General features: G+C 51.3%; 1 protein-coding gene across 2 annotated transcripts in view; it reads right to left on the reverse strand.

Annotated features, from left to right (window-relative positions):
• The window catches only part of GALNT10 (polypeptide N-acetylgalactosaminyltransferase 10), a 250,562-nt gene that overhangs the window by 21,074 nt on the left and 202,361 nt on the right, over nucleotides 1-27,127 (reverse strand). For both annotated transcript variants that reach the window (XR_009865745.1, XM_062188796.1), the window contains exons 7-9: nucleotides 23,913-24,030; nucleotides 6,698-6,805; nucleotides 322-543 (exon numbers count right to left, since the gene is read on the reverse strand). Coding sequence is in view for 1 of the 2 variants with exons in the window: in XM_062188796.1 (XP_062044780.1) it covers nucleotides 322-543; nucleotides 6,698-6,805; nucleotides 23,913-24,030 (448 nt within the window). In the remaining variant the exon portion in view is untranslated. The remainder of the gene's footprint in view (nucleotides 1-321; nucleotides 544-6,697; nucleotides 6,806-23,912; nucleotides 24,031-27,127) is intronic.

Below are 27,127 nucleotides of genomic sequence, written 5' to 3' on the forward strand. Positions count from 1 at the left end.
GCTTACGTGTGTCTGAGGTCTAAACAAAGATTTGGGCATTTCTCACATTCCCAACATGAGTGACATGCTCTTACTTTGCATTTAAAGCTACCAAGGTAGAATATGATGATGAAAGATAAGAGTCACACTCATCATCTCACATTTTCATTTTCTTGTAACACTAACAACAGAACAAGTCTGGGGAGAGACCAGAAAGGATAGGGGCACAGTTTTATTTTATACCTTTCACGGCACTTTTTGCCCTGTCCTCCAGAGAAAGTGCACTTGCATTTCGTGCTGAGCCCTGTAAAACACTCAGCCCACCCAGCCCTCCGCACTCACCTCCCCCCAGGCTGCGGCAGGGGGCTCCACAGGCGGGTAGAATTTGGGCAGGTCCCAGGCGATCTTGGTCATAAACCACTTGAAACTCTTGCAGTTGAGGGAGCTGCGGAGCTTTTTCTGCGCGGCCACGTCGCCCGCAGAGAGGTGGCGGTACTCAGGCCGGCGCTGGTAGATGTACTCGGCATATTCGTCCATCCACACTTCCGCCACTCGCTTAAGGTTCTGGGGGTGAGAGGCAGACGGAGGGGCCAGGTTCACTGAGGGGCGGAGGCCAGAAGGTGGGGTGCAGAAGGTGATGGCAGGTTGAGGTCAACCTTTCTTATTTTACATTGCATCAAAAATGTGCCATGCTTTTTGACTTTATTTTCTTTGTTTTTTTGAAAGGCAGACAGGGAGCCAGTGCTGTGGCCTAGCTGGTAAAGCCGCTGCCTGTGGCACTGGCATCCCATATGGGTGCCAGTTTGAGTCCTTGCTGCTCCACTTCCTATCTAGCTCCCTCTAATGCACCTGGCAAAGCAGCAGAGGATGGTCCAAGTGCTTGGGACCCTGCACCCATGTGGGAGACATGGAAGAAGATCTAGCTCCTGGCTTCAGCCTAGCCCAGCCCTGGCTGTTGGGGCCATTTGGAGAGTGAACCAGTGGATGGACGACCTCTCTCTCTCTCTGTAGTTCTGCTTTTTCAAATAAATAGCTACATCTTTAAAAGAAAAAAAAAAAAAAAGGCAGACACGTACTCTCTCTCACACGCACAGAGAAAGAGAGGCATGGAGCAAGCGAGTAAGCTATCATCTGCTGGTCCACTCTCCAGGCACCCACAACAGCCAGGGTTAGCTCTGGCCAAAACTGGGAATGAAACTCAGTCCGTATCTCCCATGTGCATGGCAGGGACCCAATTACTTGAACTATCATCTGTTTCCTCCCAGGGTGTGCATCAGCAGGAAGCTGGAATCGGAACCAGGACTCAAGCCCAGACGGGCATCCCAAGTGGCATCTTATCCACTGTACAGATGCCTGCCCCAAGGCCATCTGTATTTTCATTTCTTATTTATGCATGGTTTGCAGAATTTACAACTCACAGCTGAGTGGCACACTACTGTTGCTCTGCCTGCCCGTTTCCCACCTCTATCACCAATTTTCCTTTCAGGAGCTGCCCCTTCTCACCATCAGTTCATGTGGCTAGGGGGAGGGCACAGGACCTTGCCTGCCTAATGTCAGTACAGACATCCCTGGACACAGGCGTTGGCTGGCTGTGAGCATGTGACCTAAGCCAACCCAATCAGAACCAGTAGGCATTACGAGCCTTGGAATTTTCTCTGGGACTACTGGGATGAATTGCTTTGGTTCTGAGTGGACTGCTAGGTAAAAAGCCAGCCAGTCTGATGAAGACTGAAATGTGTGCATCATTCTGACAGAACGTGCTCATTCCGTCTGCAGTGACGATGCCTCCAGAGACACCTGACAGCACAGCTCAGGAGAAACCCTGCTCCAAAACGTCCTTCAGCCCCTGGCTGCTGCCTCCCCGCACCAACTCTCCCAACACACCCGCCCGACCCTCGACCCTCGTCTGACCCTCAGGTTACCACTGTGTCCCTACTGCAATGCAAATGTCCCTGGGAAGGGGAAAGGGAGCTGGCCTGCAGGCTGCCATTCACGCCCACGTGCAAACGACCACTCTGGGAGCAGAAGGGAACTGGCTGGCAAATGCTTCCATGCTATCTGTAAAAAGCCCCAGAGTAAATATTTCAAGCTCTGCAGGCCATATGGCCTCAACCCTCCACGAAGCTATAAAGCAGCCACAGCCGCTATATAAATGAATGGGCGTGGCTCTGTTCCAATAAAACTTTATGGACACTGAGATCTGATTTTCATGTGTCACGGAATATTCCTCTGCTTTTGATGTTTACCCAAACTATTTAGAATGTGGAAGCCAGCCTAAGCTCCTGTCAGGTTGAGACAGTTTATCACCTGAATGACGGAGGAAGCCGACAGGAGGCAGCCCCCACCCCCACCCCCACCCCCACCCCCACTGGAGACAAACTCCTCCAGCCTCCAATCTGCTGGCTCTGAGGGCAGGAGCAAGAAACTCCTGCATTTCCTTGCTGCTGTCTGGTTCTCTCTAAGTGATACAGAGGCCACAGCGGGGCAGACAGGAGCTCAGAACCAGGGTTCTCCCCACCAGGCCCTGCACAGCGAAGGCTCTGTGCCCATGGGAAGCTGGAGGCCCAGACAGAGACCTGAACACTGAGAAGCACAGACTTTGCTCTCCTGTGGCAGGCTGCTCCCCCACATCCTCTGGCTCCGTCCACTCTGCCTCAGCATCATGGGAAAGCTGCTGCAACTCACTGCTCTTAAAGGGCTAAATAACATGTTTTAATCTTAATTCGTGTTTTAATTACTATTTGAATTAATACTGCATTCTTTTTTAAATTTTAAAAAATTATCTATTGGAAAGGCAGAGAGACAAAGAGACCTCCTATCTGTTTGTTCACTCCCCAAATTCCCCAACAGTCAGAGCTGGGTCAGGTGGAAGCCAGGAGCCAGGAGAAATTCAGTCTGGGTCTTCCTTGGGGGTGGCAGGGACCCAACTACTTGAGCCATCATCTGTCTACTGCCTCCCAGGGTGCACATCAGCAGGAAGCTGGAACTGGGAGCAGAGCCAGCATTTAAACCCAGGCATCATGATACAGGATATGGGCAGTCCAAGCAGTGTCTGAACCGCTGTGCTAAACACCTGCCCTGATATTGCATCCTGAGAATTTCTAGACATAGCTTAATAACCGTTTCTCTGAGATCCTGACCTTTTGTGCAGTTGACTGTTTGCAGCCAAGGAAAGGACTTCACATTTGTTTCCCTTAAACCTCCCCTTAGGATTTTCATGGGCATCACGTGCTTCGTCCCCTACTCTAACATCTCCCTGGCTCCGAGTCCCAGTCCTGTGTGCATTCATTATGCCTGTGTTATAGTGACTAGCTGGATCCTGGGAAAAGCCTCTGCTTTGGTTTCGCCAAGTCTGAGAGGGTGCCTGTCACTGCCTTCCCTAAGGGTCCTTTCCCAGAGGTAGAGACCAGAAAGATCTGAGCAAGTTCGACACACAGAGAAAGCAAGGCGGGCCACCTGTTCCTGAGGTGGGTAAGCGGGTGAACCACAGTTGTCCATCAGTCTGCCCTTCAGTCTGCACAGTTTCAGCTTCCCTCTTTCTTTTTAAATAAAGATTTATTTATTTATTTGAGAGGCAAAATTACAGAGTGGGAGGGGGAGACAGAGAGAGAGAGAGAAAGGTCTCTCATCTGCTGTGCTGGTTCACACCCTAAATAGCCACAATAGCCAGAGCTGGGCCAGTTGGAAGCCAGGAGCCAGGAGCTTCTTCCGGTCTCCTACGTGGGTGCAGGGGCCCAAGCACTTGGGCCATCCTGTGCTGCTTTCCCAGGTACTTTAGGTGGGAGCTGGATTGGAAGTGGGGCAGCTGGGATGTCCATATGGGATGCCAGTGCCACAGGTGGCAACTTTCCCTGCTAAGCCACAGCACGGGCCCTTCAGCTTCCCTCTTGATCTGGCTTTCTCAGAGCTCTGAGACTACCTTCCCTCCAATCTATTAAGCAATGTTACAGGAGATACCACCCTAGAAGGCTTAGGATTCAGTAGTTAAAAAGCCTGAGCAAACATTTTAAAGAGGATGCAGCAAAGAAAGGCCACAGGTACTCATTCCCGGCATCTTTGTGGTTCTGCCAAACTACGTATGGTGAGACCTCACAGGTCACAGGGCTCACAGAGGAGAACCCGGGCAGGAGGCAAGGGATTGTGAACCAGCTCACAGCCACATGCAGGTCACCGACTCAGTACAGCCAGCAAAGGGCTATGCTGAAATGCCCAGGCACGGAATTCAGACAGGACCCTGAAACACACTTGGCAGTCTGCACTGTTCCCAGTGATGCCGACACTGATCCTCACAATGGCAGTCACCACTGAAGGAGCGACTGCTCCGCGCCAGGCACCTGTCACACCTAAACAGGTTTGCCTTCTGGCTCCCGTGACTGAGGGTCTCCGTGTTATGCTGTCTTCATCACTAATCTGGAGGGAAAACAACAGATGAGAACCAAGTAAAACAAGCACGGGAGGCGCTCTGGGTGTGCCCGAGGGTTTTGTTCAGCATCACTCAGTTCGCTATTATCCACTGAACTCATGTATGCTTTGATAAACAGTCTCTGTTTGGTGGGCCTTTTAAATGACAGCTCTGCACAGGAAAGGGAGGTCTTGGGCTTGGTTCTGCTCAGGGGTCCTTTGCAGCTGCAAAAGCCTCAGTCTTGGGCTTCCTCACACACTGCGCGCGGCTGTCCTGTCCGGAACGCTCCTCGGAGGCCTCCAGGGGTATCTCACAAGACAGTCCACACCGGCGGCTTCACAGGCTCAATCAACAACTCAACATATCGCCCTACAGGGCTATCCGAAGTGCTAGCGGCTGGTGAGGCTGCGTTAGCAACGGCTAGCACTAGAGGGCGCTGCCGGCTCTCCTTTCCTTCGAGGCTGGTCCTCAAAGCAGCCAGCGTAGCGGCGTGTCCAGAGCTCAGCTCCCACCCACGGATGGAGCCTAGGGAGACGCAGCGCCTCTTACGGCCCCTTCGTTTTCCTTTTAAGACACAGCAAGTCGGCCCTCCTCGACCCAGGAGCGACAGTTCTGTGCGTGGAGACTGTCAGGTGAGGCAGGAGGAGGCGATGATAGGGTAAGATGTGCCTTGGACTTGATTGACTTGCCATAGGAGTGGGTGGTGGGGCATGTTCCCCCCAATCCTCCCTGCCGCTCTCTCTATCCTTTGGGGACTCTCCCTCTGCTTCAGTTTTATTTTTGTGGTCACTGTATTTTTTTCCCTCCAAGACATTAATTCCAAAAGAAGAAGAAAAAAAGTCTTCCTAGCTAACAGATTTCCATTTGTAGCCAGTGGCTAAAGCAATGCAAGCAATAATTGTTACAAAGCATTTTAAGGCAGTGAACTAGTTTGATACAGTTTTTGTCAATGAAAGTGGTAAGGTGGTAGGGAGAGGAGAAAGACATAGATTAACCCTTTCTACCCCAGGGACTCTGGAACACCTTGTCACAGGCACTGGCCAGCACAGCCCACTGCCTGTGTTACCATTTACCCAACATGTGTCTTTGAACCACTCCTGCTCTGACTTTGTTTCCTTGAGCTTGGTCCTAAGTAATCATGTCTGGGAAGCCACAAATTTGCCAAGCTAATACCTGTTAATTCCTAATCCACATGAATTTAAACACACAACAATGAAAACGTCTACCACCTAAGGTTGGCTCATCCGTCATGCATTGGGAAGCTGCAGCATCTCCTTCATCCTCCTGGCAATGCTGAGTTGGAAAGAATCAGCTCCCTTTAGGAACTCTTGCACACTGCTTTGGGGAACGTAAACTAGCACAGCCACTAAGGGAAACGGTATGGAACTCCACAGAAAACTAGAAATAGAACTGTCCTATGATCCAGCAATCCCACTACTGGGTATTCATCCACAAGACGTGAAATCACCATGCTCCACCATGTTTACTGCAGCACTGTTCATGACAGCCAAGATACAGAATCAACCAAGGAGTCCCTCACCAGATGGCCGAAGAAAATGTGGCACAGACACACAGTACAATATGGTTCCACCGTAGAAAGAATGAAATGCTGCCATTCGCAGCAAAATGGGTCGACCTGGAGGATATCACACTGGGTGAAAGAAGCCAGACCCAGAAAGACAAGTACCGCATGTTCTCCCCCAAGACCTGCACTGAAAAAACCCGGAGCTCGTTCAGAACACAGGACAGTGATCACCAGAGGCTGGGGTGGGGTGGGGTGGGGGTGGGGATCTGAGGACCCCATCAGAGTTAGATGGAAGAAGTCCCTGCAGTCACACAGCCCAGTGGGGAGGACAGCTCACAGTAACCCTAGCAAAGAGGACCTCCAAGGTCCCAGTCCTAAAGTGAGGACAAGGAGGAGGAACCGTGATTACCCTGGCTGGATCAGCACATGTCCCACACCTGTACTGAAACATCACACGGTAGCTTGTAAATATGTACAACTGTAGGTGACAATACAGCTACTGCAGAAATAGCCCAATGACAACTGTAGCAGCAGCGGAAGCAGCAACACAAAATGAGCTCCCTGGAAACCAAGGAGGAAACAGGCTCTGAGGAGCCAAGCAAAGCCCCTGAGTTGGCACAGCCAGCCAAGTGATTAAACAATGCTTTTCAACAGACTCTCACCCGGAGAATGGGGGCAGCTTCACCCAGTAGGGACCACCCAGCCTGGGAGCCCAGGGGGCCTCAGTGCTGCAGATGGGCCTGGGCCAACCCCTTTCATTCCCTCCTCCCCCTGGAAAGCCACCACCTTACCCGGGCCAGGCTGACTCCAGCGGGGACCTTGTAGGGCACATACTTCCTGTAGATATGGCCCACCCTGGAGCAGGGGATGTCCTCCATGCGGCCTCCACACATCCACACCTGCAGGAGAGGAGAGAGAGGGTGACGCTTCGGCCACTGATTCACTCATTGTCCCCTTAACAGCCAGCTCTCCTAGTGGGATCAGGGAAAGCATTGGGTGGGCTGTCCGCTAAAGCCTTGGTCACAGAACCCAAGATGCGGGAACAATAGGAGCAGTAAACACAGCCCATGGCAGCCAGTGCTTCTTGCTGCCGAGCACTGCTGAGGGCCTCACGTGCGGAGCAGCACTTCAGCCCCATCAGAAAGCCTGTCAAGTAGGCAGTAACACAGCTCCATTTTAGAAATGCAGAAACCGAGTCTCAGAGAAACTCAGCAACTTGTCGGAGGGCTCCGAGTTAGTAAGCGGTGGAGCCACTTGAAGACTGCAGAGTGGAAGTGCTAAACCACTGTGGACGCGCAGAGCCCTGTGCTGAGAGGTCTAGGGTAGCACCAGGAGCCGAGAGGGGAGGTCAGTGGTGACATCACACTGATGTCTGTCAGGGTTATGAGTGGGATGTGGGGGTGGTGCTACAGGCTCGGTGAGTTTACTGACCTTGGCATTAGATCCCAGAGCCCTCCTGGATCTCTGGGCCTCTTGCTGGGCTCCCTGGAGCAGCTCCGTGGGCCTCTCCCTACCCTCTCTGCAGTCAGGATCTTGCACTGTGGGACCTGGCGTTTCTCCTGTCCCTGCCTCCCAGGCAGGAATACCTGGCATCACAAGGAGCTCCTGGGTTTGAACGTGTGCTGTTCTGGCAGCAGTTTAGGGATTTTTGGCAAGTCTAGGCAACACTGACCCTCCAGAGAGACAGCTTTGCTCAAAGCTCCTGACTTCTCCAGGCCTCAGCTGCCATTGGGTGCAAAGGAGAAGCACCGCAGGGCTGGGGGCGAGAAACTGCACGGGAAGTGCTCAGCAGCATTGGCACCTAGCAGGTGCGTCACGAAGTTTGTGGGAAGATGGAACTCAGGATAAGCATATTTGGGGGCAGTTTTTGAAATCCACGCAGTTTCTTCACCATATGTACTCCTGTGAACTTTTTAAAGTGCCCTCATTATCCTAATTGTTAGATATAACTATATATATATATATATATATTTTTTTTTTTTGACAGGCAGAGTGGATAGTGAGAAAGAGAGACAGAGAGAAAGGTCTTCCTTTTTGCTGTTGGTTCACCCTCCAATGGCCGCTGCTGCCGGCGCATTGTGCTGATCCGAAGCCAGGAGCCAGGTGCTTCTCCTGGTCTCCCATGTGGGTGCAGGGCCCAAGGACTTGGGCCATCCTCCACTGCCTTCCCGGGCCATAGCAGAAAGCTGGCCTGGAAGAGGGGCAACCGGGATAGAATCCGGCGCCCCGACCGGGACTAGAACCCGGTGTGCTGGCGCCACAAGGCGGAGCATTAGCCTGTTAAGCCACGGCGCCGGCCAAGATATAACAATATTAATACAGATACTACAATTCACACACTCAGCTAGTATTTATGGCAAACTTGTTATGTGCCAAACGTACTGGGGACACATGGTGGTGAAAAGTCATTCCTGGCCCCTGCTCTCATGGAAGGGGCATGCAGTGACCAGCTTTTTACACAACCCCTGATGAACCTTACGTTCCAGTTAGTATCTGTGCTCCTGTGTTGGTGCCCCAGAGGAGTCACAAGAGGGCTAGCCCTGTAACCAACAGAACATTGCAGAAATGTTGATCATAAAAGACACTGTGGCTTCTGGCCTTCCCTCTGGGATCATTTGGTCTGGGGACACAGCTGCCACGTTTGAGGACACTCAGGCAGCTCTATGGCAAGGCCCGGTTGGGGTGCGTGGAAGCCTTCTGCCGACAGCATGGTCAACAGCTGTGACAACAGTCATGCCAGGAGCCACCTTAGACGTAATACCCTGTCCCCGACCAGCACGCAGATGACTATGGCCCTGGCTTGTATCCTGACGGTAACTGTAGGACCTAGCACAGCAGGCCACTCCCGAGTCCCTGGCCTGCAGAGGCAGCGGGAGATAACAGGTGTTGACTGGGCTGAGATGCACGTTGCAGGGTCACTTCTCCATGGCAGCAGGTACGGAACACGGTTTCAGATGAGGGTGCATGCTGCAAGACAGGCAAGCAGAGCCCCTGGAGGGATGCGCGGTGCTGATGTGCGGGAGGCGACTTTCCCCTCACTGGCTGGGCAATGTCTCACTTAGGAGGGGGTATTTGAGGTGGGAATTAAATCATGAGAAGGTAAAAGTAGCAGTGATCTGAGAGAGAAAGAACAGGTGGAGAGAGGGCCTGTGTAAAGGGCCTGGGGCAGGGCCATGCTTAGCAAAATTACACACAAAGAAGGCCAGAGGCCTGGAGCAGAGGGAGCCAAGCCAAGAGCAATGGAAGGGCAGGGCCTGGAGGCAGGTGGGGGCTCTCCTAAGGGTCTTACAGGCCTGAAGAAGGAGGTTTAAGGATGTTTCAGACAAGGCCTTCAGTGAGGGAGCAGACCTCATATGGTTTCTATTTGACAAAGGCGACTCTGCCTGTGGAGTGGAAGAGGAGACCGGCCTGCCAGGTGCAGGCTGTGGGGGGAGAGGCCTAGGAAGCTCTTGCAGCATCAGACATCCAGCCAGAGTGGCATGGGACGAGCTGGGGCTGTAGCAAGGTGGGACACATGTGGATTCGGGGTTAGTCTTGCTACCCCATCCTCTCATTTGTGGAAAGAGGGGTGGGGATGGGGACTCCTCTAGCCCTAGGAACCCTGCTCTGTCTGTATGACTTCAGGGTACACTGGGGATCATACTTCACATCTTGATGAACTCAGGGGCTCCAGCAGGCTACCCTTCCATGTGCCCTGTGACCTCCTGCTGTCCCCATCTCTAGCCCCCGTGTACTCTGTCCTGGGCTCCACAGAGGGGCTATGCTTCGGGCTGCAATTAGAGGAAGTGCTGCCTGGAGAAATGCAATTATGCTCTGATCTTGGGGGAGAAAAAAAAAAATCGAGCAAGTCAATAGAACAGAACATTGGTCTCGAGATAATGGGCTCCTGATGGTAGATTAATGTCAAGGCCAAGCCAAGAAGTTTATTTTCAAAGCAGGAGATATTGATCAGGCGCCAACATCCCATAACAATAACTCTTCCTTTATACAGAGTGATTGATGTGGAAGTGATGCTTTTGTCTGGCTGATGTTGCCCAGGTTGCTGCTGGGCTGCCCTCCACCTCTCTGGTGGCAGAGTGGGGCTGAGCAGGTGGGGGATGCCTTGCCCTGTTCTATTTTTGGGCATCTCCTGGGTGGTTGACCAGGCCAGCGTCCAGCTCCCTTGACTCCGTATTAAACTCGCATTAGCTAACAAGGCTGTGTCTCCAGCTTTGCCTGGCAGGGAAAGCTTCCTTTTTCAAATGCATCATCAATTTCCAAATCCTTCTCTTTGCTGAAATCTCTGGTTTCTTTGGCCCTGTCCATGCTGGCCACTAGCCTGAAGGATCCAGAAGGGACCAAGGTGACCTTGATCTGTCAAGAGCTTTGAGGCAGCCACAGTGCCCTAAGATTCCCGGGATGCTTGGAGCCCAGGCTCTGGAGGCTGGGTTTATGCCACAGCTTCCTTGCCCAGGATGGGCTGTGCTGGCAGCTGACTCAGGGTCTGAACTTCCTCCAGAGGCAGACAGCTGCTTAGATAAAGCAGCTGCCAATCTGATCCTGAGTCCCCTGGAAGTTCACCAGCTTCTCACAGTGGCTCCTGGCCACCCAGAGTGCATGTGACCGCGGTGGCATCCCAATGGGGTGCACTCCCTCTTATCCCACTGCCCTCTTGCTCTCCATGTCCCCCTACCCTGGCACCCCTTCAGCCCTTCCCAGAGGCTCCTTCCCCTGCTGGAGTGCTCTCTGCTCCACCAGCCGACCCTCTACCTGGCTACTGCCTCCTCACCCTTCGGATCCCCTTATCTGCTGCCTCCTCAGGAGCTTCTGTCACCTGCAACCCTGGGCTCATCACCCTTTTACCTGTCCCCTCCCCTCTGTGTGCTTTTCCTGCATTGTTTTTAATCAGAAGTGCAATTTTTATTATCTATGTGGCTATATCTCAGGTCTGATCTCCCAGTTCTGGGCATCTGCTGTTTCAGCCTGCCCAGGGCACCTTTTGGGGGCAGCCTTTCCAACCGTTGCACCCGGGGCCCCATGTCCCAGGCTTCCGAGCTGCAGCACCCCAGCCTCCTGCGCCCTGCAGCTGGAGTTCACAACGGGGTATTGCTGAAGTCATTATGCCAGCTGGTGGTGCATGACATGAGAGATGGTCACATGCTTTGCTTGGGGACGAGGCAAAAAGGACATGGTGCTGCTCCAGCCAGGGGCCACCTCTGTCACTGCATGGTAAGGGCGGGCCCGCTGGGGTGCTTCCAGTACTCGGGAGAGCAGTGCCCAAGTCGGGAGACAGACACTAGTTTGAGTACCTGGATCTAGTCGTGCTGAACAGAGGCCATCCCCTTAAACTTAGCCACAGCCCATTTAAGATTGTTTTCTGTCCCTTTTAGTGTACCAGTCCTTATTAACCCTTTTGCACCCACTTGACTCAGGACCAAGGGTGCCAGGAGTCTCATCTAGGGCAAGCATGACGCTTTGCCCGTAACTCACAGGCTACTTGGCCTTGTGGGGTTCACACAGGAGCCAATGACTCAACACTGATGCAAGGTCTCGGGAACGGGGACTTCACTACAGACAGGGATGAAGCTCGCTTTGCCATCAACTCTTCAGTCTCCAGAGCAAAAACACCATCTTTCCTGCTTTTAGTAATCTTAGCGAGAATATGTGTCACAGGCAGGGAGCGGGAGGTTTCATTATTTCCTGGGCAGAAGGTCCCATTTCCATCTCTTTAAGTTTGATTCAGGCTGGATTGGTCTGCAGTGAAACAGGACAGACATAGGAGGGCAGAGAAAATGTCCCCGTCACGGTCACTGCTTGGTGACAAACAACTCTCAGCTCTTCCACTGGAGGAGGGGACTCCCTTTCTGAGGACAAAAAGGGAGGCACAAATTTTGCTGAGACTCACCCTGGGGCAGAGAGCTGGTCAGAGCCGCTCAGATCCCAGGTTCCGGGCTTCTGCTGATGGCCAAGGTCACTCGTCCATTGTACCTCCAGACCCTTCGCTTCCTTCACAGCCAAGGCAGTGGCCATTGAAACCCCAGACCGCCAGGCACAGGCGTGGGGAGCACAGCTGCAGCCTGGCTTCCTACACTCCTGTCCTGATGCCACGGTGACCCTGCACGGTCACTTAGCTGGAGGCCTCCCTCTCCTTGCCTATGGCAAGGGCTGGAGATCTCACAAGGCTGTCGAGGCGGCATGAGACAGTCTGTGAAGGGCACCTAGCTGGATGCCTGAGGAGCGCTGACCGTTTCTACCAGGAGAAGGATGAGAGACGCCACCACTGCAGATGCCTCCCTGCCCAGCTCCATCGTGTTTCTCAGCCTCATTCCCACACGGATAAACTGAGGCTCAGACAGAAGTTTTTCTTAACTGATGTCATGGCAAAGCCTGCAACTAACCATGAGAGTGACAGGGCCAGGTGGGGTGCGGCTGTGTCACCCGTACCATTTGGGACCTGGCTGCCCCAGGGCACTGTCCTCTCCCCCAAACAGCAGGAGGAGGGTGTCCAGCTGGTAGCAGACAGGAGAGGGTCTGCCACGCTGGCAGCCAGATGGCGTTCGGCCGGGAACCCACTGTATCAGAGGTGGGAGTAAATGCAGGCCATGGAGGTGATATCTTGGCAGCCCCTCTCCTGCGGTGGGTGGTGTTCATTGCCAGCTTGCTTCCCAACACCCCCCTCTCCTGCTTTGTGGGGCTGCAGATGCCTGCTCCAGGAGCCGTGACGCCCACTACAAGTGGTTTCTAAACATCTGCCAGCTCATGTCTTGGAGTCCCTCTCCTCCTGCTATGGAAGAGCCTCCTCACGAGATGCCACCAGGCAAGTGCAAATCTAATTGTAAACGCCTGCTCCCCATTCGTTTTCATTGCTGCTTTGATTTATTTTATTAGCAAACTTCTTTTGTGTGATGACAGGCTTCATTACAGTGTCTATAAAAGACAATGACTTGCTCTTATCTCCGAAACAGAGAAGCAAAGAAGTGAGTGGTGATGTGCATCAGGAAAACAATGGGACCCGGAGAGCGGGAGAGCGGGAGAGCGAGCAGGCGGCATAAGGGCCCGCTCGGCCATAGAAGGGAGATGCAAGCAGGCAGGGGCTGCAGCGGGGCCTCTCCAGCAGCAGATGGCTGCCTTGGGGCCACCAGGAATGGCATGGCTCCCACCTGCAGACAGGGGCAGACTGGCAGCCAGCCACGTTTTTTTCTCTTGACGGCTCAGGACCCCTATGGAGTGCAAGTCCTCATCAATTGCACTGGGGGGGAAATACTATGATAATAATTGCCTCCAGTTACAAAGCATTAGCACACGGGGTAGTGGTGAGGAGGTCGGATTCCAGCTCTTGAGCAAGTCTCCTAAGTCTGAAAGGCTCACGGTTTCCTATTCTATGAAATGGGATGAATTCTGTGCCTACTTTCAAGGGCTACGGTGAGGCTGAAACGAGGGAATACGGAAGCTTGGAGGACACTGCGAACAATCTGCATGGTGTCGCCTTGCCACACAGTGCCTGCCACTGCATGCAGTGCACACTGCACGTGTGCCTTCCCCCCAGAAAAGAAATTCACATGGTTTTTAATGTGTTTGTTTTGAACAAGATATTACTTCAAGAACTCTCACCAGCATGCATAAACCTCAGTTGCCATTGCTAGTCTGGGATGTTTATGATGGTTACTGGATGCATGGGGACTGTGCCAGAGAGAAAGAGAGAGAGAGAGAGAGAGAGAGAGAGAGAGAGAGAGAGAGAGAGAACACAGAGAGAGAGAGAACACAGAGAGAGAGAGAACACAGAGAGAGAGAGAGAACACAGAGAGATCTTCCACTGGCTCACTCCCCAAGTGGCCACAACAGCAGGTGCTGGGCCAGGCTGAAGTCAGGAGCTAGGAGCTTCTTCCAAGTCTCCCACGTAGGTGGCAGGGGTATTTGGCCGTCTTCCTCTGCCCTTCCAGGTGCATTAACAGGGAGCTGGATTGGAAACAGAGCAGCTGTGACTTGAATTGGTACCCATATGGGATGCTGCACTGCAGATGGTGGCTTAACCTGCTGTGCCATAGCACCAGCCCTGGGTACTACGCCTTGTAGGTTTATCCCACCCCTGTAGTGATCTTCCTCAGAGATCTCTAACAGCACTTAAATCACTTGCATCACAGAGAGGTCCCCCTTGGCTTGTAGACAAGGCCCTCTGCCACCTGTTCCTATGGCCTCCTACCCGCTCTGTAACCCCTTGGATTCCAGGTGTGGATGTTGCTGAAAACCAGCTGTACTGCACTCAGTCTTTGCCCCAGGCTGGGAGAAGGGCATGCACATTTCTTTCTAGGAACTTTGTAATCAACACAAACATGAACTCATTCATTCATGCATACATGAACTAGTCATTGGTCTGCTTTGTTTGAAAACTCTGTTGAAAGAAATGGAATGGAAGCTAGCTATTAAGAGTGGATGCAACGGCCGGTGCCACGGCTCAATAGGCTAATCCTCCACCTGCGGCGCCGGCACACTGGGTTCTAGTCCCAGTCTGAGCGCCGGATTCTGTCCCGGTTGCTCCTCTTCCAGTCCAGCTCTCTGCTGTGGCCTGTAAGGGTAGTAGAGGATGGCCCAAGTCCTTGGGCCCTGCACCTGCATGGGAGACCAGGAGAAGCACCTGGCTCCTGGCTTCGGATCAGCGCGGTGCACTGGCCGCAGTGGCCACTGGGGAGTGAACCAACAGACAAAAGGAAGACCTTTCTCTCTGTCTCTCTCACTGTCCACTCTGCCTGTCAAAAAAAAAAATAATAATAAAAATAAAAATAAAAATAAAATAAAAAGAGTGGACGCAACAATGCAGAGACTTGAGAGCTGGGTGATAGTGTTTTAGAACCTGCCATCCAAGCTGCCTTCCACACCCAGGCCTGAGCACCCTTTCCATCCAACACCCCACCTACTCATTGCAGCTGCAATATTCAACTTTGAGTGAGCACCAGAATCAGCTGGAGGGCTGGCAGAAATGTAGCTTGCTGTCCCCAGCCCCCAGAGTGTCCCACTCAGCAACCAGGGTGACACATGAAAATGTGCATCTCTAACAAGTTTCCAGGTGGTACAAACACTGCTTGTCCAAGAACCACACTTTGAGCACCACTGTAAACTGGAATAGTGACAGTCTGTTTCAGGTGGGTGTGTCTACAAGTTCACACTGTCCTCAAACAGCCTGAGCAGCATGAGCCTCTTAGGGTTCCTTCGTAGATGAAGAAGTAAAACTTCAGCAGAAAGGGCAGGTGAGTCCAAGGTCTCACTGAAAGTTAGTTTCTTTTCTTTCTTTCTTTCTTTGACAGGCAAAGTGGACAGTGAGAGAGAGAGATAGAGAGAAAGGTCTTCCTTTGCCGTTGGTTCACCCTCCAATGGCCGCCGTGGCCGGTATGCTGCGGCCGGCGCACCGCGCTGATCCGATGGCAGGAGCCAGGTGCTTATCCTGGTCTCCCATGGGTTGCAGGGCCCAAGCACTTGGGCCATCCTCCACTGCACTCCCTGGCCACAGCAGAGAGCTGGCCTAGAAGAGGGGCAACCGGGATAGAATCCGGCGCCCCGACGGGGATTAGAACCTGGTGTGCCGGCACCGCAAGGCGGAGGATTAGCCTGTTGAGCCACAGCACCAGCTGAAAGTTAGTTTCAAAACTGCCTGGAGCCAAGGCCTTCGGCCTCTTTTCCCAGCCTCAGACAGGCCTCTTCCCACACTTGTCTTCCTGCAGCCACAGTCCAATCACAGCAACCACAACAATGCCAATGCTACCAGCTACCATTTATTGGTCATTTATTATGTTTTAGGCACTCAGCCAGGCTTTTAATATATTTTGACTAATAGCACAGTCACAACTACACTCTGGAGTAAGGATTATTCTATCCTCATTTTATTGGTGAAGTTAAATGCAGAGAGGTCAAGTCACTTTCCCAGGGTTACAAGGTAGCTCACACTAGAACCCAGGCAGTTTGATTTGAAAGCTCCTGTATTCAATCCCGTGCTGTTCTGCTTCCCTGCCTAACATGAGGGCGCTGCCTATAATGACACTGCTTCTTGAGTTGCTCAGACCTTTGAAAAAGTCATTATTAGCATTTCTAGCAACAAAATGCCAAGGTGTGAAGAGACAGATGTGTGCTGTTCGGGAGTAAGGCATGGATACGTGACCCTCAGCCTTTGGAGTAGCAATGGGAGAGGTGGGCTGTCACAGACAGAGACACTCGGGGATGGCTTGCAGAAGCTGGAGGGCAGAATGCCTTCCCTGTCCCCAGCCGGCAGCTCTTGGAAAGGCTGGGCAGACGGGGCTTGTTCCAGCATGCTCAGGAAGGAAGCAGCTGGCACCAGGTTCCCAGCAGCGCTGCTGCAGCAGGTGTGACACACAGGGGCTGGCAGGGGGAGTGACGGGCGGGAAATGCTCTGCTGGGGGCCGTTTGTACGGCATTCTGACTTCCCTGTATCACTCAGGCCAGTCTTGGGAATCACTTCTCTGTGGCGGTGCAACCCTTTGGAGCTGCTGCTGCTGACCTCTGGGCCCTTAATGTAATGATGGCCTTTCTCTAGACTGGAGTCACTTTTCCTCTACCCCTCCCATGAGTTGGGAGAGATGAGCACTGGGTACCTGGGAGTTAGCTGGCCTGGGGCAGGGCTAGCCTTTGGGCAACCATAGCAGTACCAACCAAAGTAAACCCCACTCACCCCTGAGGCTCTATGGCTCAATTCACATGGTTTCCCTCTGGGAGCTAGGCTAGGAGAACTTCCTGACTAGACAGTGAAGGGCGTCCTACCCTTCGTCCCCTCTTGTGGCCCCCCCATCACTCCCTTGCTCCTGCAAGCCCACAAGGGAATCCTTGGAGCCGTCTCCATCTCTCAAAGGGGAAGAGTGAAGCGCTGCCTCTGGTCCCTGGAGCAGACCCTGCAAGAGTGCTCAGTGGGGGCCCAGATTTGCGGGGAGTCATCCTAAACTGGCAGAGGGCCCAAACACTGCACTGGAAAGTATATGGGGAGGGGGCAGGCGGGCTGAGCAAGCAACACCATGTCCTTCTTCCCACATACTGTTCCTGATCACAGAGGTGACAGGTACTTGTTTCAGCACACAGGCTGACTTACTCCTGACACCCCTGAAGGCTACTGCAGCTATGAGGCCTTCATCAGACTGTGAGTCACTTTTGGAAGTAATTTAACTTACGCCTCAGTTTCCTCATCTATAAAATGGGCAGAATGAGAGTGCTGCCCTGGGTACGTTAAGAGGATTAAATGATGCAGTGCCACGGACTGGACCCTACACTTAATGAGTATAAGTGCTTAGTCAGCTATGGCTGGTATGCATGTACTCCGTGTTTTTTCTTTGCATTTGTCATATTCTTAGAAACTGAATAGGAAGATCATATAACACATGTATATACAATATAATATATAGATACTATTTTTATTCACCTCTTAAAATTTAATATTCCATTCTTTAGGTACATTCTAACTTATTTATCTCCTAAGGATGTGCATCTGTATAATTTTCAGTCTTCTTTCATTGTAAGTAATATTTGAACAAACAACTTCTACCCAAATCTTTGCTCAGTTATGCACTGGCTCTCTTGGATAGGCTTCTGAACATGGAATTTTGGGACCAAGAATATGCTTATTCTGAAATGTGATAGATTTTGCCAAATTGCTATTCACAAATGATGTACCTACTGATATGACTCCAAAGCCCACATCTTTCTAACTCCAGTTTGGTCACGTGGTCCTGCTTGGACACTTTCTCTCTCTTGTATCTCACAGTTAAAGATATTCTTACGGTGGCTCCTGGGACACTGTGAAGTCCTCTTTCTGCCTGCCCCGATGCCCCTACCTCTAATCCAAACAACCTCTCACATCAGTGTGGGTCAAGGGCTTACCTGATCCTGGCTCAGGGAGTACAAAGGAGAACTTTTAGCAGGACTGTCTGGGGGCTGGAGCGACTGGCCCAAGGTGTTCAAAAAGGATGGAGAGCAGAGATGACAAGCCAAGGCCTTCTTACCAAGCACCCTCCCTGCCCTCACCAGCACCCAGAGATCATGCTGTGGGTCAGGGTGGGGCAGTGCAGAGGAAGTTTTAATAACAGTGAGAATGGTCCCTGACTTAGGATAGCTTGACTTAAACTGTTCAGCTTTATGATGGTAAAAAAGCAAGAAGCATTCCACAGAAACCATACCCCAAATTTGGGTCTTTTCTCAGGATAGCCACATGTAGTCCCATCCTCTTGTGAGTGGGGTTTACAAGCCCATGACTGTGAAGGGAACAACGTGCAATCTGTAGTGTGCTGTGTTGCTAGGCTTGGGTACTTGTTAGCTGAGGTGCATAAATTGTGTTTTCTACTTAAGATATTTTCAATTTGTGATGGGTTTATTGGGATGTAACTCTCTTGTAAATCAAAGAACATATGTACTTGGAGCTGGTGTTATGCATAGCATGTAAAGCTGCCACCTGCAATGCTAGCATTCCATATGGGTGCTGGTTTCAGACCTAGCTGCTCCAATTCCTACCCAGCTCCCTGCTAGTGCATCTGGAAAAGCAGCAGAAGATGGCCCAAGTATTCCAGGCTCCTGGCTTCAGCCTGGCCCAGCCCTTGTGGCCATTTGGGGAGTGAACCAGCAGATAAAGAGCTCTCTCGCTGTCTCTCGCTCTCTGTAACTCAGCCTTTCGAATAGATAACCCTTTAAAAAACAAACAAAAAAACAGGGTATATGTACTTAAAACACCTACAGAAGCCAGAGACTGTGACACAGAGGTGGATGAGGCCCCCATCCTGCCTCCAGGGAGCTCAGAGTCCAGCAGGGACAAGAGGCAGCTCTTAGGGTCATGCTGATGCAGGGCATTCACAACTATGAAGGCAGCAGGGGGACGAGAGGTGTGCACTGTTGGGGTGTTCTAGGCAGCACAGTGGGCTCAGTAAGGTTGAGAAGTGGCTGTCTGTACAAAGGGACTTCAAAAAGTTCGTGGAAAAATAGAATGAAAAGAAACATTTATTTTGGAACAAAAAAGTTTAAAATCCATACACAGTTTTTTCGTAGTATTCATCTTGAATGAACCTTCTGCAGGCCTTTGCATGACCTGAGACTGGATGAGTGTTGTTGGCCAGAACAAGGAAAGGCCTTTCAAGGAGAGTGAAGGCCTGGCACATGAGCCTGCAGCTCTGACAAGTCCTGCACAGGTGGGTGAGGTGGGCGTCTGTGGTTTGCCCTGGCCCACACACACACCCTTCTGGGCCAGCACCTGAACTTGCCTTTGGAGAATGAGCCCATCTCAACCCTCCTGGCTCCATGTGGTTGCAGCTAACCAATGAGAACATTGTTCAGGGACGGGCAAGTGACCAGCTCGCCAATGAACCTCAACTTGGATGACAGCAGAGAGAAATTCCTTTCCTCTGGGCTGCTGGGGACTGTCACCAAGGGAAGCCAACCCAGATGAAAGCAGAGCATGAGAGACATGGTGCCCAGATCATCAGTCCTTGGGTCAGGATCTGTGCTGGAATTTCATTCAGTTGTGTGGGCCTGTCAGTTCTGGCTTATGTCTAAAATCTGAACGATTAGGGTTTTGGTCACCCAAGATCAAGATTCCAGACTAATTCAACAGGGTGAGAGGGCAGTGGGAAGTTGGAGAGGTCAGCAAGCGCCAGCTCAGGAAGCTAGTGGTAGGCCCAGGTATGGCAATGAAGATTTATGAAACTATAGGACTAGGGGGATTCTAACTTCCAGGCAGGGGAACTGTGATAACGTGACTGTGGCTTTTGGAAACAAGAGCTCTGCTGAGAGAGAGAGAGAGAGAGAGAGAGAGAGAGAGAGAGAGAGAGAGAGAGAGGGTCACTGACTCTTCTAGAAAATTCAGAGCTGTTAGAACATCCTTTCTGGGGTTTTCCCATCAGGCTAGATGGCTGGGACTGGAATCAGAGCTGAATTATTAATTCGTCAGCTATGATGGCACATACCAATTTATCTTAATTTCTGAAAATACACTTTCAGATGAGTCTCTTTTCTCTGTCACTTAAGAGCAGGGATTTGAGTGGAGATTTATCAGAGGGAATCTGGCCCTTCGGAAATGGCTGCTCTGGGTGAAATAGAATACCTGTGTCCCAGTGAGGAGCTGCCAGCAGATGAATGGGCTCGCCTGTTCCCCTCAGCTCTGCGCACAGACATTCCACAGGGGCTGGGACTCAATGCACCGGCAGATAGGCTGTGACTGGCTTGGAGGACTTGGGTTCTCAATGCCAGGAGAGAGTGAGCCAAGGGGGAAGCATCTCCCTTCCAGACCCTGGGAGCCTTCTCATTACATCGCCTCATTTCCCCTGGACAGTGACGGATGTAACTGGAGCGAATGGAAACCCGGGCCAGCCTCCCACCCCTCCCGGTTGAGAGACTTCCAGTGTGGCTTCATTACCAAGTCTTTTGTAAATAAACTGTGTGGAGGAAAATGCCATTTGTTCTGCCATAATTGCCTGATGAGCATCATTAGATGGGTCTTTGAAACACAGAGAATGAAATCATTTCAAGTTTAGAAATTCCTTTGTGCAAGTATTTCTCCATTCACTGTTCTCCAAGGAGGGAGTTTCTCAAGGGGGACTTAGATCAAAGAGCAAGTTAGGAGTCCAGAGGCTGGGTGTGGCCAGGGACACACCCTCTCTTGGGTATTCAATCAACAAACATTCACTAAGTGCAGGTAATCCTCTGGGCACTTGAGACACAGCAATAAGACACAGAAAGGTAACGACTGTACTGAAGCTGACATTCTAAGAACTCACAGCCTGGACATGCCCATTTCTGAGAACAGACCTGGAAGAATACATTATAAGCCAAGCTTGTTTAACTGGCACATTGGGGAACTACAAAGTTAAAATTCTTCTGACTCCTTGTGTGTGAGTTCGCTGTACCCATAAGGATGTGACATTTGGAAAACTACACTGTTTGGGCTACGGATACTAAATAAATGAACTATGTGCCATCACTCACTAAACCAGCACCCATAGCAGACATCACTGAGTCACTGCTCTGTGATAAGCTCGAAGCAACCTCAGGACATGTGTCCATACAGAACTGAGACAGCCCCTACCTCCCAAGCAATTAGTTGGTTGGGAGAGGAAAAAAGTGTTGGTTGGGAGAGGAAACCTAGATGCTTTTTCTTTTTCTTTTTTTTTTTTTTTAAGATTTTATTTTACTTATTTGAAAGGCAGAGTTACAGAGAGAGGTAGAGACAGAGAGAGAGAGGTCTTCCATCCACTGGTTCACTCCCCAGATGGCCGCAACAGCTGGAGCTGCGCTGATCTGAAGCCAGGAGCCAGGAGCTTCTTCCGGGTCTCCCACATGTGTGCAGGGACCCAAGGACCTGGGCCATCCTCTACTGCTTTCCCAGGCCACAGCAGAGAGCTGGATCAGAAGAGGAGCAGTTGGGACTAGAACCGGGACCCATATGGGATGCCAGCGCTTCAGGCCAGGGTCTTAACCCGCTGTGCCACAGTGCCGGCCCCCAGATGCTCTTTTTGACTTAGAATGTTATTAACTGAATGTACAAAGATGTTGCAGAATATCTAAGTAAATTAGGAATAACCCCAGGAAGAGGCAAACACTGAGAAGAAAAGAGAGGGATTGCAGGCAACTTCTTAAGCTAGTTTTCCTCTGATGTCCCACAGAGGCCACAGAACACAGTGGGTCAGAGCATGGGCTCTGGAGTCAGGCTGAACGGGGGTCATGCGCTGGTTCATTCTGTTATTTACAGCCCTGGTCCCAAGTCCAACTCGTACCTGCCCTGTGAAATGGATCTAATGATGACACCACCTCCCAGGGTTGCTGCGAGGATTTAATAAGCCAACACGCGTGAAGCGATGGGCAGGGGCTCTGTTCATGCTGATCAGGGTGGAAATTCAGCTGTTATGCACCAGGGTGGATGAACAATTCCTGACAGCTGGCATCCACTCTGACTGGCTGGCATTTGTGCCATCACAGTTTTGAAATAGCTTGAATATTACCCCCTGATATTAGTATTAGTTTTATTTGAGGGACAACTTCAGAAGTCTGGAGGTTAAAACAGATACACACTGGTTCTCAAACCAAAGTAATGTTTTAGCAGAATTCTAGGTTGTACATTTTTTGCTCATCAAGAGTTTGTGTCCCCCAGTTCTGAACTGCTAAACCAGGTAACATATTAGAAATGATAGTAATCTTTAGAGTATTAAGAAGGGTTATAAAGCACCTTGGTAGGATTTAAGTGTCATTAAATCCATTTTGCAGAAGCAGAACCTGAGGCTCAGTTCAGCAAAGTAAGGTTTCCTTGTCCAAAATCACCTAGTGCAGGGTGGGGAACCTTTTTTCTGCCAAGGGCCATATGGATTTTTACAGCATCATTCACAGGCCATATAAAATTATCAACTTAAAAATTAAACTACTATAGATTTATTGAGTTTTGAGTCCTGCCCATGGTTGCCTTGGCAGGGCCAGACCAGATGATTTCATGGGCCTTATACAGCCCATGGTCTGGAGGTTCCACACCCCTAACATACAGGAAGTGACAGAGCTGGGATCTGACCTTGGCAGTCTGACCCCAGCAACAGTCTCAATCACTGCATTTGACAATGATTCTTTGCCTTGAAAGCTGATGCTCTATTCAGGGGGCATCAGGGTTGTACATCCATCAAGGTCAGCTCAGGGATGGTGCTGGCTATCCCTCATGACCTGGGGATATGCCTTAGCCAGGGGTCCCTGGGGGCTCTGGCAGACCTCAAGGGCAGAAGCACAAGTCACCCCTCCCCTCAGACAGCCCAAGCCTTCTTTACCTGAGATCAAGACAGAAGCCCACAAAGAGGAAGATGTAGCCTTAGAAGTTTTGGTGCTTAACTAGTTACTAGTTAACTAATAACTCTTTTACCACCACTGCCAGAGTGTTTCTGTAGCCTTTGGGCTGGGCAAATGGGTTATATAGTAAATATTTATGTACTGCATCTCTAACAATTTCTACCTACTTATTTGTTGCTAGTCATGTTCCCAGGCTGTGTGTTAAGCACTTTTTAGACATTATTTGATTTCATCTTCCCAGGAGATCTGTGAGGTAGGTGGTACTATTATTCCTTTATCTCAGATGAGGAAACAAAGCTCAGAGGGGCTGGCACTGTGGCGTAGCTGGTAAAGCTGCTGCCTGTGACACCAGCATCCCACATGGTTCATGTCCCGGCTGCTGCACTTCTGTTCCAGCTCCCTGCTAATGCCCTGGGAAAAGCAGCATTAGATGTTCCAAGTGCTTGGGCCCCTACTACCCACGTGAAAGACCTGCAAGAAGCTCTTGGCTCCTGGCTTTGGCCTGGCCCAGCCCCAGCTGTTGTAGCCATCTGAGGAATGAACCAGTAGATGGAAGACCTCTTTTTCTCTGTCTCTCACTCTCTGTCTGTCAAACTGACTTTCAAATAAATAAACCAATCTTTAAAAGAAAGAAAAAAGAAAGCTCAGAGACACTATGAAGCCTGTCCCAAGTCAGAACGACACTGTGTAGAGTTGCAGTTGGAATCTAGGCCCGCCTGACCCCACACTGGAGCTTTCATGTCGGGGTCTGCAATGCTGGTCTCTTGCAGTGAGAGATTCAAGGGAGAACCTGACAGGGGCAGCCAGGAACCACCGTGGCCAACCCACATCCTGTGAGGCCAGGTGGCCGTTATTAGGGCCCAGCAAGCTTCTGGCCTGTGTGTACCGCAGGGCCTGCCTGGCTCCTGTCCCCTGCTGCAGGTCTGCTGGCCATCTAGATCACAGGCACGCTATGCACGCTATCTACATTGGATGTGAGCCCTTTCTTATCCCAACATCATGAGAAGGGATGACAGGCACATGCGAGTCACAGTGTGGCTAAGGCCAGGCTTTGACAGCCTGAGGGAAGCCCCCACCTCTCCCCAGGAGTGGCCTACAGGCCCTGGACTTCTTCACCTAGGGGCAGGATGGCTACAGACCCTGAGGCCCCCAGAACCTTTCTAGACAGTGGCTAGATAGGCAGCATGCTGGGCCCAGGGCCACGAAGAAGGGGCTTCTGGAGAGCCAGCTCACCTTGAAGGAGATTTCATACTGCTCCCCTCCCCAGATCTCCAAGCCTGGGTCATATCCACCCAGCTCCCAGAACCACTTCCGGTCCACGGCGAACAGTCCACCGGCCATCACGGGAGACCTGTCAGAGAAGAAAGGGGTGGCGTGAGGGTGTAGACATGCTGGCATGTGCTCCTCTGATGACACAAAGCTGCGTCTACCAGGGACTCCAAGGCCCCTTCCGAGGCAGGGGCCTGGGCTTTTATCTTCCCTTTGTAAATGCTGTGTTTTAAACAAACAGATGCAAGACTCCCCTACATGATTAACACCTAAGAATGCCCGTGAAGTGAAATCACAGCACCTCCTTCCCATGGGCCTCAAAGCTGCATCACATCTGTATCTCTCTAGTCCTCCCTCCAGGTAAGTACAGGGACCAGCTCTTCCCCTGCCTGTCTACACTGGAGAGTCTCAGAGAAAGAGGAAACATACAGCTTATTGTGCCCCACCCCAGGTCGATGGAAACGATCTCTAGGGCCAGGGTCTAGGAGTCTGTTCTTAGACACATGCCTTTGTCCTCAGTACACCCTGCATGGGCATACTGCACCAAGAAGCTGCAGTTCTTTCAGCTAAACTGGGAGATTAGACGAGCTCCACTCACTCCCAGCAGTCTATTCACTGAGTGCAGGGTGCAGAGCAGGTGCCAGAAGTATCCTGAGGTAGGACAGAGTTCTTCAGGGAGGCCAGTGCAGTGGGGTGGCCACATCAGGACAGAAGCATGCAAAGTCAGGTTGAGGTGCGATAAGGGCCTCTGGGAGGTACAGAGAGAATATGATTGGATGCAGAAGGAATGTCTGCCTCCAGCTTGTGGGAGTGAGGAGGGAGGCTGGAACAAGAGGGTCAAGGAAGGATGCTCGGGAAGTGCATTCCAGGAGGTTTGCAGTGGGAGGAACTGGGGGAGGAGAAAACAACACCTGGAAGAGCACCCAGGGAACAGGAAGTCTGCCTGGCATTGAGCTAAGCCCCAGGGGATGCCTTGCTGCCTGCCAGAATCCCCCAGGCCGGCACAGGGATCCTGCCTGGGGCCAAGAGTCTGTTGTGTGAGAATCTACAAGAAAGTGGTGGTGTCTTGATCTCCTGGAAAACTCCAAACTCTCACTGCAAAACATTCCAGCAGTGCCCTCCTCTTCCCCTTCCACCTGGAACTGCAGGCTCACGGGGAGTGGGTTGACAAGACTTTGTTACCGGCCTGCCTGTAGCAAAGGAGCCTGCACAGTGAGAGGTCAATGTGTCAGTGCTATATGGAGCTCATTAAGAACACAGACTTACTCCTGGGCTCAATCCCAGAGACAGACCTTGTTACACATATAAAAGTGTTGTAGAACTGCGTAACTTGCTCAGGGCGCCAGAGCTACCAAGAGGCACTGCTGAAATCCAAGGATCTGAGCGCCATCTGCACCCCTTGCCACCACATCACTGCCTCTGTCATGAACCACAGAGAAGCAGGTAATGAGAGGAGAGGGGACCAGGACCTGGGACACCCTTACTCTAGCATCTGATCTCCTCAAAGGATTTAACATTGACCCTGTGCTGCCCACAATGGTAGCCAATGGCCACAGGTGACAAGTGGGCTCTTGGGATGTGGCTGGGCTGAGCTGAGATCTGCTATGGCTAAGGCACACACCAGATGTGCAGGACTCACTCTGAAAAAACAAGCACACAGGACATCATTAGTAATAGCAAAGTATTGGTCACAGGCTAAAATAATGGTATCTTAGGTATACTGATTTAAATAAAATATGTTAAAGTGAATTTTAATTGTTTTTCTTATGCAGCCACTAGATAATTCAATATTAAATGTAGCTCACATAATATTGGACTGTGGTGATTTAATCTCTCTGAGCCTGATTCCCCATCTACACAGTGGAGGTAAGCTATACTTCCTAACTTATGTTGCTAGTGTATTTTTTTCCCTTTATTTGAGAGGTGAATAGAGGACAGGGGGTGCTCCCCTCTACCCCCTCATTGTTGGTTCACTCCCCAAATACCTGCAATAGCTGGGAATGGGCCAGAACCAGGAGCCAGTAACCCAATCCAGGTCTTCCACACCAGTGGCAGGAACTCAACCATCTGTGTCGTCACCCTTGCCTCCTAGGGTGTGTACTAGCAGGAAGCTGGAGTCAGAGCTGGAGCTGGGAATTTAACCCAAGTACTGTGATAGCGGTGTCTCAACCACTCGGCTAATGTCTGCTCCATGTTGCTAGTGTATTTCTAAAAAGATCCAGGACTTTAAGAAAATAAGGTACCATTAGCATCAATACCCCTTCACCCTCTGAAGACTGTGGGGCTTTGGATTTTCTGGCTGAATCCATACATGTACTACGTGGAGAGAAAGGGCAGGGCATGTTTCTACTTGGTGCTTCATGGGGAATCAAATCCAAGCCTCCGCACAGGAAACTGGCCTGGGTTGAATCTGGTGGCAGGGCTAAGGGGCTGCCAAGGAACGGGTAGGCATGAGAACTGTGGTACTTTGGATGTGCGAGGATTTGCCTCCTGAGGGAGGCCTTTCTTCCCAGCCTGCTCCGCTTGCTGCTGGGTTCAGCAACAATCACAACCACAATTCTGAGTTTGTAGTGTCTGCTGTTCGCTTTGCTGCCATTATCTCCGGCTCTCACAAAGCTCTATTACTGCCCCATTTTCGGATGGAAAAATTTGAAATTCAGAAATGCTATAAAATCTGTTTAAGGACATGCAGATAAGCTGCGATTCAAATCAGGGTCTGCCACCAAAACGTGTGTCTTTCAAACATCATTACACCACGCTGTGCCTGCAGATTGCCCATTTGCTGGGCGCCATGGGGAAGTGGGCAGCAAATGATCAGGGTTTCTCTGGTGGCCACTCCCTGGGGTTTGGTACAAGTTCAATGCAGACGGGAGGTTTCTGGAATGAATCAGTATACAAAGGAGGAAGAGTCCCTCAGAGGCACCTAGGCCCAGAGCCAAGGCATAGCAGGGTTGAGAGCCACCACTCTTGGGTGAGGCCAGCCCCTTCAACATCCAGATGATGGGACTGAGGCCCCGGGGACACTGCCTGGACGTCTGCCACTGGTCAGCTACAGGGCCAGGACTTGGGCTTTCCTCTCGTGCAGGGAGGAGGATGAATGGGCCTAGATCAAGCCTTCAGAAGCTTTCTAAGTGAGTCTGCTTCTGGCAAAGGTCCCAACAACAAAGAGGCTCTGATTA

Source organism: Lepus europaeus, chromosome 4 (assembly GCF_033115175.1).
Source record: "Lepus europaeus isolate LE1 chromosome 4, mLepTim1.pri, whole genome shotgun sequence".
In the NCBI taxonomy this organism is placed as follows: Eukaryota; Metazoa; Chordata; class Mammalia; order Lagomorpha; family Leporidae; genus Lepus; species Lepus europaeus.